The sequence below is a fragment of the Nicotiana tabacum genome, chromosome 15 (assembly GCF_000715075.1).
Source record: "Nicotiana tabacum cultivar K326 chromosome 15, ASM71507v2, whole genome shotgun sequence".
In the NCBI taxonomy this organism is placed as follows: Eukaryota; Viridiplantae; Streptophyta; class Magnoliopsida; order Solanales; family Solanaceae; genus Nicotiana; species Nicotiana tabacum.
Window position 1 is genome coordinate 99840353 of NC_134094.1, and position 11992 is coordinate 99852344.

Below are 11992 nucleotides of genomic sequence, written 5' to 3' on the forward strand. Positions count from 1 at the left end.
ACTTTTACACATATTGCTACATTCACTTTTAGGAATGAGTCTGCATTCTAAATGTTTATCACAAGTCATATTTTTTTCAAGGAATGGAGTATAATCATTACGACGTGCTTTATTATTTTTCCATACCAATTTGATGGTAAACATTGCTTTCACCTTTTGAAGGATATATTGAGAACCCTTATTGTTCTCCTTTTTATAATTACTATCATGATGACGATTATTATTTTGTTCCTTGCCACGACCACGCCAATTCATATGGCTACGATAATTATATTGTCTTCTTTCAGAATCATCATCAATATGGTGCACCAATACTTGAACTCGATGCATTTTTCTCAAGAGTGTCGTGGGGACTTACCCCCGAGCATTTATGAAAATATCAATTATCACTCTTGTGGTCATAAGCAAAAACAAAAGGTCATAAGCAAAAACAAAATTAGTTATAAGAATATAATTACTTCTGCCGGTCATGTATATCATGAAACTGAATATAGTTCAAATATATTTTCTAATGCAAGATTTTTAATTTTAAATAACTATTGCTTGATAAATTCTAGGTACTGGTAAACCATCAACAAAGTAGTAACAACCATGTAGAAATCGATTAAGAAATTATTATGCTTCATTGACAAATAAGCATTCACATCTGCCAACTACTATTTATCCTCTCATCTTCCAAATAAAATGAATCTTAAAATTCTCTTCTTTAAACAAGAGAGCCATCTTCAGAATTATTAATATATTTATAGGCTTTAAATTTGCAGCAAATAACTTGTAATAAATCATGATGGTATCTGACAAATATTATAGAACACATAAAAGAAAATTTTTCACTAGACAACTCTAAGTGTTTACACAATATATTAGTAGCCAAGTTAGATTTTCATGACATGTGAGAAACATATACATGTCCAATACTTATTGAATGAATAAACACACTTGATCAAGTCATTTCAATTACACAGAAACATATCATTTTGTTTTAATATTATATCTGAATATAGATCTAAAAGAAATTGGTTAAATAAACTTACTAAGGTCATCTTCAGTTAAGAGGAGTTAACGAGTATTTCTACCAATTAAAAATCGTAGCAGATTTCTACAATATCTCTAACCAAATGCTTTCTGATATACATATTAATAATGAATTATATTACTATGTAATTATTTCATGTCTACTAATTTCTTTTCTGTGACGACATAACAGCTACTATAAGAACTTGAATTATATAAAATATGTAACATGTATTAAGACATACCTGGAGGATATATGAAAATAAACCTTAAAATGGTAATGAAAATTAAAGGATTAGAGGTTCGTGCTGATAACATGTAATGAAATAAAAGCAATATGGCAAGAACTATATAATTAACTAGAAATTAACATAAGAAGGGAATAATAATATTGTAAGAGAGGATTTCTTCAATTTTCAATTGTACCAAATAGGTTCATCAGTGAACCTATTATAGAAATATTTCGTTGTTACAAAATCAATCCAAAACCAGTTATGAATACATAATCAATCAAAAACTTGTTATGGAGTACAGAACTAATCCAAAATTTGTTATGAATACAGAACCATTTCGCAACCTATTATGGAAGACATCCATCGTTGCAAGTGGATGAATTCACTTGCAGGATTTATAACGAAGGGCCATTTGTTCTTCTATTTTCCTCTACCCTGCTATTCAGGAGTCTAACACCAGTCCAAAATTATTGCCAAAAGAAAAACTTAAACTGTTTCGCTAATCTATCTATTAACGAGTAAAAAGAGATGAATAACTGTTTGGCTAATCAAAACTAGTGAATATAATAGTTGCCTTATTAGAAACATGATCGATACTAATATTTTCGCTTACCCTTCCCTAATATTTTTAACGATGATCATTGTGTCTGTATTTGTCTCTCATGTGACTCAACTCATGTCAATATCTAACAAAAAGAGCATGTCTTTGGCCAAACTCCTGTCAACAGGCTGCCGTAGCTGTAAGCGAACCAATTTGATTCATTTTCAAACCTCTAACTGAACTTGGTCACCGGGTAATGAATAGTCAAAAACTTAATGAATAACCAAACAAATCTTTCATTCATAACCGACTGCCAAGCTATAACGGCCAATCTTTCATTCTAGTTTTAGAGTCCAATGCTAACTCTAAAACTAAGTGGGCGTTTGGACATAAGAATGGTAAAATTTCGGAAAAAAATAAATTTTTTTTACAAGTGAAAATGTTATTTGAAAACAAGAGTTGTGTTTGGACATGAATATAATTTTTGGTTGTTTTTGAAGTTTTGTGAGTGATATGAGTAAAATTTTTATAAAAACAGCTTTTGGAATTTTTCAAATTTTCGAAAAATTTCAAAATCCATCTTCAATTAAAAATTTAAAAATTTATGGCCAAACACTAATTTCGAAAAAAAAGTAAAAATATTTCGAAATAAGTAAAAATTTTCTTATGTTCAAACGGGCTCTAAATACTCCCTCCATAACATATTTTCACACTTTCATTTGTCCTTTTTATTTGTCAGTCACCTCTGGTTGTGGCAAAAAGATTTTAAAAAAAAACAGTTATTCATTAGTTGAATAATGTATTTTTTAAAAACGGATTAAATATGGATAAGAATCATATTATCCGCTTAGAAAAATGGAAAATTAATTGATTTAACTTTTACATTTGTAAATATTCAAATTGGGGTTATTCAAGCTTGGGAGATTAGGAATTCTTCCAAAAGTGATCATTTTCAAAAAGACATGGATATTATTCGCCGATTAACCCGTTTTCTATCCGCATTAAATATGGGTCGAATTGGATAATTTATTAGTTTTTGTATTATTCATTTTTTACCCGCCCATATTCGACCCAACCAGGCCGTTGGCCCCTTAGTCACCACCGAAAAATGTATTCCAAAATATGCATTAACTTTGTTAGGATCGGGAACCCGAGTAGTGCGGAATATAGCCAAACAACGGTATAATGATAATAACAAAGACAATGGAAATTGATAACAACGACAATTAAAGTAGATAAAGAAGACACAAATTTAATGTGGTTCGATCAAAGTGACCTACGTCCACAAGCGGAGATGAGCAATTTACTATAACAACAAGAGTACAAAAGAGAGTACAAAATTAGAGTAAACACTCTAATTAATCCTAAATACCCTAAGAGAATAACCTCACAAGATCACTCCAAAGAAAGGATTCACACAAGTGCTTCCCAACACTTAACTCTCATACAAAACACTCTTAATAAAGGAAGAAAGGAAGAAACAAGAATTGAAGACAAGTCTTGTTGGTGTGTCTAAAATGAACTAATGGCCTTCCCTTTTATAGGCAAAAAAAGTCTTGACCTCTTAGGTGTAAAAGAAGAGATACAACTTGTGCAAATGATGTCCAATACACAATGCAATATTTTTGGGTCCCAAAGAATATTGCCAACAAAGTCTACACTTTGCAAAGATGCTTATGCTTATGTGAGATGGACTCCATTTGACAAAATAATGGTCATATTACAAATCTTCACCTTGGCCTAATTTTGGATGATATAGTAAATTTGCTCCACCTTCTCCGCAAAAACCTCAATGGGCATATGTCAAAATTTAATGCCATCAAAATCAGACAAGTTGTATGATACCGAAATTGTAGTAAGGCCTATAACAGTGGATCCCAATAAAGTATACAAGGAACCAGATCTGTGTGCTTTCATGATCACAAGAGCACCATGAAAAACTTTCAGAACTCCACCTTCACCTGTGTACTTGCACCCAAGAGATTCTAGAGTGCCCAAAGAGATGAGATTTTTCTTCAAGTCAGGAACATGTCTAACATCAGTGAGAATTCTCACCATACCATCGTGCATTTTGATTTGGATTGTACTTTTTTCAAAAACTTTGCAGGCAGCATTGTTGCCCATCAAGACAACTCCACCTCCAATAGATTCATATGTGGTAAATAAATACCGATTGTGACACATATGATAAGAACAATCCGAATCTAAAATCCACTCATTGTTAGATTTGAAACTATTATTAGTTGCTAAAAAAATAGTTCCCTCAGTCTCATCAGCAGCTACACTTACTTCGGTAGTGTCATTATTTTTGTGCTCATTTTTCCTTTCTTTATGCTTTTCTTTACTTTTCGGCTTATAGTATTCGGAGATATTGCGATCTTTCTTATGACAATAGCGACACTCTAAATTATTGTATCTGGATATGAAGTCCGATTTGCCCCTAACAAATAAGCCAACTTCCGCTTGAGTTCCACTAGCTTCCCCAGTAATATTACTATCTATCTGTTCTTTTGATTTTAAGATAGATTTAATATCCTTATAAGAGATATTATCCTTTGCATAAAGCATAGTATCTCTTATATGCTTAAAAGATGGGGGTAGAGAACAAAGCAGTAATACGGCTTGATCCTTATCTTTAATTTCAGCATCTATATTACTCAAATGCATAAGAATTGAATCAAAGATGTCAAGATGAGAGAGAATAGAGGTACCTTCACCCATACTAATTGTATAGAGCTTTTGCTTCAGGTAAAGTCTATTTTCCACCGTCCTCTTCATATATAAAGTTTTCAATTTTTTTCACATGCCTTTGGTTGTGGTTTCTACAGAAACTTCACGTAAAACCTCATTTGAGAGATTTAAAATGATACCTGCTTTTGCCTTTTTGTCTATGATGGCAAACTCCTCGTCCGTCATTTTATCTAGCTTCTTCTCCTTTCCTTGCAACGCCAAGTCTAAGCCATCCTGAATTAGGATAGCTTCCATCTTTATTTGCCACATTTCGAAGTTTGCACTTCCGTCAAATTTCTCAACATAGGTCTTTGTTAGAGTCATTTTGGCTATTGAAACTAACCCGGTTAGATCCGGCTCTGATACCAATTTGTTAGGATCGGGAACCCGGATAGTGCGGAATATAGCCAAACAACGGTATAATGACAATAACAAAGACAATGGAAGTTGATAACAACGACAATTAAAGTAGATAAAGAAGACATAAATTTAACGTGGTTCGGTCAAAGTGACCTACGTCCACAAGCGGAGATGAGCAATTTACTATAACAACAAGAGTACAAAAGAGAGTACAAAATTAGAGTAAACACTCTAATTAATCCCAAATACCCTAAGAGAATAACCTCACAAGATCACTCCAAAGAAAGGGTTCACACAAGTGTTTTCCAACACTTAACTCTCATACAAAACACTCTTAATAAAGGAAGAAAGGAAGAAACAAGAATCTGAAAGAGAGTAAAACGCCCAAAGATAAGGTGTAGAGGAGATCGCTCACCAATAATAGGAGCCATCGTCTTCTTACTCAGATAAACGGCCATCATTAAATTGGCTTTACTAGGAGAAGACAAGTCTTGTTGGTGTGTCTAAAATGAACTAATGGCCTTCCCTTTTATAGGCAAAAAAGTCTTGACCTCTTAGGTGTAAAAGAAGAGATACAACTTGTGCAAATAATGTCCAACACACAATGCAATATTTTTGGGTCCCAAAGAATATTGCCAACAAAGTCTACACTTTGCAAAGATGCTTATGCTTATGTGAGATGGATTCAATTTGACAAAATAATGGCCATATTACAAATCTCCACCTTGGCCTAATTTTGGATGATATAGCAGTATAATCATTAATGAAAGTCAAACACTCTAAGTGACCTTTTTTTACGATTGTACAAAACTTAAACATAAAAATGACCGAATAAAAATGAACAAAATTGAATCCTTTTCAAGTCTTTCAATTTTAAGAAGAATTTCGGCCAAAGGATATGGAAAATTCACATTCAATTTTTTTTTCATGTTTTTGGAGGGGTCTTTTTTTTTTTTGGATAGCATTCTCAACATTCTTTTCTTATGAACATATTTTTTGCTCAGTTTTTTCACATCCCTGCAAAATCATTTTTTTTTTTTGCAGAAGCAAGATGAATACTATAAAAGTATTACCTAAAAAACAACTCCCTCCATTACATTTTATATGAATTATTATTTTTTGATCTGTTTCAAAAGTGAATGAATGAATTTCTAAATTTGAAAATAATTTAGCTTAAACTTTCAATTCTACCCTTAATGAAAAGTTTTTATAACTACACAAATACTCTAGATCCCTTTTTGACATGTTTAAGACCACAAACTTCAAAAAATTTAATTTTTTCTTAAATTTCGTGCTCATTCAAACAAGTTCACATAAATTGGAACGAAGAGAGTAACGACTGAGACTATGATATCTCCGTTCACTCAATCTTGCTAATGCCAATGCGCTTAACAAAAGCATCCCTTATTGCTTCTGTGTGCATAGTGACCCCTTTATCCTCAAACCCTGACTTATAATTTTCGGAAAAGGATTATAAATGTCCCGAACGTATTGGAAATGGTTTAAATTTGCCCTTCTTTCATCAATTAGGCCAAAATTGCCCTTAATGTTAATTTTTGGGTTAAAAATGCCCATCTTTTTTAACAAAATTATGAGATGGCAAATGTGGATCCTTTAATTAAATAGGTGGCACTGACGTATTGGTCCATGTGGCATTCGACCCGACCCATGAATAACCTCAACTAGTTGGATTTGTTTGCTTAAGAGTTTGGCGATTGTTAGGGCTGGATTGCAAAATATCCACCATTGTTAAAGGATGAAGAAGCTTCGTCGAACTAAGAGATAGAATTGATTGGAGCTTGTTTGAATCAGTTTTGAACCAAAAATTAGAGCTTCAGACGTCAGTTGTAAAACGCAAAGCATCGAAGGAACGGGGTACGAATAGATATGAAGTTTGTGGAAAGATTTTGAAATTTGTTCATTTCTTGAGGATGGAAACCATTATAAATTGATTTATACCAATACATGTTGGAAAAGTTGAATTTGTACCAGAAAACTTTGAATTGCCATTGTTGAACTATCTGAAAGCTTGAGTTGAATTTTGAACCCGATCATTTGTCGCCGCATCAATTGGGTGTTTCGACTTTCGAGTCTGGGATTTTGAGTTATTTTTGGTTTTAAAACATCACTTTTACAGTCTTTGAGAAGTTTATACTGAATTTGAAGTCTGTTGGTTGAAATTCTCAATTTCTTTCTCAAGAACGAATCTGGGGTTGATAAAAATTTGAAGTACTAATTAAGGTTTGTTGAAATCATTCGGAAAAACCTATTGAATGGAGGCGGTGAATCGAGAGTAGTTGCTGATTCGAGAGCTCAGAATGGGCATTGTTGATCCTCTACTGCTGAGTTTCTTTGTTGAGATTAATTGTGTTAATTAATTTGCTTGACTAAAGCTGATTGAAACTTAAACCATTGCTTCAATACCTTGATGTGAAGATTGACTTTTAAGCTTAAAGCATTGCTTCAGTATCTACTAATCCAAGTGTAGTAGTGAAATTGTTGAACTCGAATCATTTCCTAGCTTGATGAAATCGGCTCCACCATTGTTGCTGAACTCACTTGATTTTTAGTGGTTTTGGGTTAACCCATATGGATCGGTTATTTATGGGTCTAATGCCACGTGGACCAATATATCAGTGTCACCTATTTAATTAAAGGACCCACATTTGCCATCTCATAGTTCTGTTAAAAAGAAGGATATTTTTTACCCAAAAATTAAGTTAAGGACAATTTTGGCCCAATAGGTAAAAGAAGGGCAAATTTAAACCATTTCCAATACGTTAGGGATATTTCTGACCCTTTTCCGTATAATTTTTAACTTCCTTATGTATCATATTTTGCAAAACTGCCAAAAATTCTGGGCTAAATAACTGTTTCTCCATAATTGAAGGACCAAAACTGTAATTCTCAATTACTGGAAGATTCTGGGGCATTAAGCCCGGAGCTGAAGATGGTGCGGGATCCGGTTCAGCTACTTGTGGGGTTACCCGACCCGTAGCTTCATTGAATCCGGATCCGGGTAAAGAAAGACTCAGAAATGTTGGTGGGTCGGGTACTGAAGGAGGTAAAACTCCACTGGGTCGGGCGGCAGGTCGATAAACATTCGATTGAGCAATCCCAGGAAAACCCGAATCGCTCAAGTCGGATCCAGACGGACTACCCGGATTCATTGATATTGTACCCGGCCCAATACTGGACGATCGCTTCAGCGGCTGCTGAGGAGTTTCGAATGACAAATCATCCGACGTGGAAGGACACTTTCGCTTAAGCGTCGAGTTCCAGTGGTTCTTTATGGCGTTATCGGTTCGACCCGATAAAAAACGGGCTATAGTAGCCCATTTATTACCGAGCTTAGCATGGGCTTTGAGAATAGTTTCATCTTCTTCAGCAGTAAAAGGGCGGTGCTCCACTTGAGGAGAAAGCTGGTTACACCAACGGAGCCTACAAGATTTTCCGGATCGACCCGGAATTGATTTACTTATAATAGACCAGTTTCTTGGCCCATGTTCTTCAACTAGCCTCTGCAATAACTCATCCTCTTCAGGACTCCATGGACCCTTGATCCGACCCGTTTCCTTAATCGCTTCCATCGAATTGTAAACAATCAACGGCGAGCTTTGAGATACCGGAAATGGAGGATTCCGGTCACTATTACCGGCTAAGGGGTGTAGAATATGTAAAGTAGGGGTGGTTGTGGGGAGGCGGGCCTCACCGTTTACTTGTAAAGACTTGGTGGGGGGAGATGGGGGTATATATACGAGAAGGGGTTCGGGTATGATCGGTTAGATGAGAGGAATAGACAGTTACTGATATACAGCTGGAATGGACACGCGTCAAATGATGAGCGATCTGTTTGGACAACTGTATATCATACTCACACTACAAAAATCTCGGGATTGTAGGGAAAAACTTAACAGTGTTCACACTAAATTGATGTGTTTTTAAGTACTTTCAAGTAGAGTATTTAATTAAGACTAATAGTTGTTGTAAGGATAAACATAATTGTATTCACACTAAATCAATAAATGTAGAAGGAAAGTAAAATCATAAGTTTTCAAATTCAAACTTTAGATTTGGGTAAATAAAATTATTTGGTATTTGTGCTAATAAAAGATATTAAATACCCGATAAAATAATTAAAGTAAATGCAAGTTAGTTCGAACATCAAAAACAACAATAATAATAACGATTCAGTGGAATCTCACGAGTAGGTCTCGTTAGTTCGAACATGAGTGCCATATATTTACATATGTCCTAACTTAATTTGTCATTTTTTTCTTGTAATTTAATTTATCATTTAGTATGAAAATATTGTGTAATTTGATGTAAAACTAATGTGGGTAAATTATCTTTTGTTGTTATATGATTACGGAAGAAATTCAAATCACTGACCGTTTTAGAAGTTACAAAATTTGCGGGATGGAAGTGAAGAGTACGGTTAGGGACGAGAAGTAGATGGACTTTTGCCTAGCCGGATTTCCCTCCGTGTGCATTATACGCACGCTCTCTCTTGTTTTTATATGGTACACTTGCCAAATTTTACAAAGTTAGTTATGTTATAAAACAATAATAGAAAAGAGTATTGTCGAAAAAAGTAGGGAGATGAAATTTTTATTGATTTGGGATCAATTACAATGGAATAGGACCCCTTTCCTCTATTTATAGGGAAAGAGTGACTTAGCCATCAAGTAAAATCCCTAAAATCTCTCTAAAATATAGACATTCACCTTAAATAAAACTCTATTTATAACACTCCCCCTTGAATGTCTATTCAACAGATAATATGCATCGTTAAAACCTTAACTAAAATAAAATACAGTGGGAAAAAAAATTCTAGGAAAGGAAAAAGAATATATATGTTTAGAAATACGCCTTTTGGTTGTCTCGTTAAAAACCTTGCAAAAAAATCCAATGGGACAAAATCTTTTAAGGGAAAAAGAGTACAGCGCGTATTAACTACCCCTTATGAGAGAATCAATTCACATCCTTGAGCCTTCGCATTCTAATCTTGTGCAACATCTTCAAAATATCGTTGGTAGAGATTTGATACACAAATCAGTCATATTAACTTGAATAAACATCATTCTTGATAGATATATAATGTCTTCATAAACTGCCGTGGAATGGCCTTTTCAATATCTCCGTAGAGGTAAAAAAAATTCTTGCTATCACATTATCATGCTTATAGTTATAGCAAGATACATTTGTGCATAAATTGCACTGAGAATGTGGTACTTCAAGATCAAGAATTGTATATGCTTCAAGCAATTGAATCCTTCAGGGATTATCATATAAGTATAGTCAAATAAGCCATATAAATAGACTTTAGATTTATATCAAATTTTCATGTCATGCTAGACATATAAAATAGATAAAAGTGATTGCATACACCATTAACTTTATACTTTCAAGTGTTTGAACTACATGTCCAAAAGTACATGTCTTTCGTATGAAACCAATTCTACTTGAATTGTTTCCTAGATTTAATATCCTCATATATATTTAACGTTATCATAGACGTAATCGACGAATATTTTATATCGATTCCAACAATCTTTTTTTTTTTAATAAAGACATGGCATAGATATCTCTTCATTCATATTTTCAGGTACCTAAACCTCTCCTGAATTTTATGAAATGTTATGTCATGTGATCTTCTAGATTACTTGCCACTTTATTATGATCATTTTGAACATTTGCTCATTTTCTTTATCAAGAATTTTACTTGAAATCAATTTATCTATATGCTTTAAGCATATCTTAGTCTTTGTCTTTCTATGACTTATTCTAATAGGAGCATTTGTAGTAAGAATATAGTTACTTTCTTTGGGTCAGCAAATGCGTCTGGCATGCTTTGTAATATATTGTAGATGAATTATCTTTTTATGAATTTCAAATTCATATTATCTTATTCGAGGATCTATATGTACAAATGATAATTCATTTGACATAACTTTTTCTCAATTGTTTATCTTGTCTCCCTCTCATGCTAGAAAAACTAACTTGCTTCCACAACTTTGGATACACCTTTATGCGTTATGGTGTTAATCAAAAGATACACCGCACATCAATAATAATAAGATGAAATTATTTGGTTCATGAGCCTGAACCACTTATGAGGGAAAAATGTAATATACTTTCGTATATAACGTATATCAACTGATATAGATAATTTATTCTCATAAGCAATAGTTTAACTATTAAGTGGAGGCACTCAATAAATCATTTTGCTAAACCAGCTGTGATATAAATCAACCTATCAAGATCAACTGTCTTGAATAGAAAATCTGGAAATTATGCTCTAAATTAAATTATTGAGCAAGTTACCTCACAAACACCAGGTTGCGGGTTAATAATAATCGCACATGTAACCATATCATAGATGCATCATTATAAGGTTTACATGGCAGGTGAATGGGCCCATATTCACCTTTGATAAATTTCATAATTCAAGGGATTCAATCCCAATTTTAGTTGGTATAATAATCGCGAGAACAAGTAACATAAGAGAATTCATAAAGAATCTTCTTCAACACTTACCCATGTTAATTCTCATTTATTTTACGCATCTAAATCAAGATTGCTCAATAGGCCATGCTTGATAAAGTTGTTTTGTATTAGTAAGCTTCAGGTTTACATCATGACATGTGCAATCGTTAATTAAACTTCCAGTTTACCGCGACATGGGTTTTATATCAATAAATATCCAGTTTACTCTGTCATGTAATTTCGCCATATTTTTTATTTGTGTAATACAAATCAGGCAATAAAGCGGGTAGTATTCATATATACATATTATCCCACTACAGTTGTAGTAATATAAAGATATTAAATTTTTATTATTTATACTCTCAATATAACCAACAACTTTCGCGAATACTTTAGAAACTCAATAAGTTTTTTTGAGACTTACTACGACACAAAATAATATAATTGGCTCTTCCAGAGCTCTCAATTAATTTTGTACTACCACTTATTCATCAATATCTATATGGTGAATAAGCTTTTAAGGAGAAAGTTATACCATTATGGTCATGGTCAAACTTATGCGCAAGATCTGTTTCTTGCATTACTGTTGTCTTTTAATAATCATATTGCTACAAATATTTTGGCG

General features: G+C 33.4%; 1 protein-coding gene across 1 annotated transcript; it reads right to left on the reverse strand.

The window, feature by feature from the left end:
• Positions 1-6223: 6223 nt before the first annotated feature.
• Positions 6224-8612, reverse strand: LOC107786444 (transcription factor MYB44-like). The gene is made up of 2 exons (XM_016607910.2): positions 7676-8612; positions 6224-6324 (listed from the first exon to the last, which is right to left on the reverse strand). Exons 1-2 carry the CDS (start codon positions 8466-8468, stop codon positions 6239-6241), a joined length of 879 nt encoding a protein of 292 aa, XP_016463396.2. The 5' UTR covers positions 8469-8612; the 3' UTR covers positions 6224-6238.
• Between the last annotated feature and the right edge of the window lie 3380 nt (positions 8613-11992).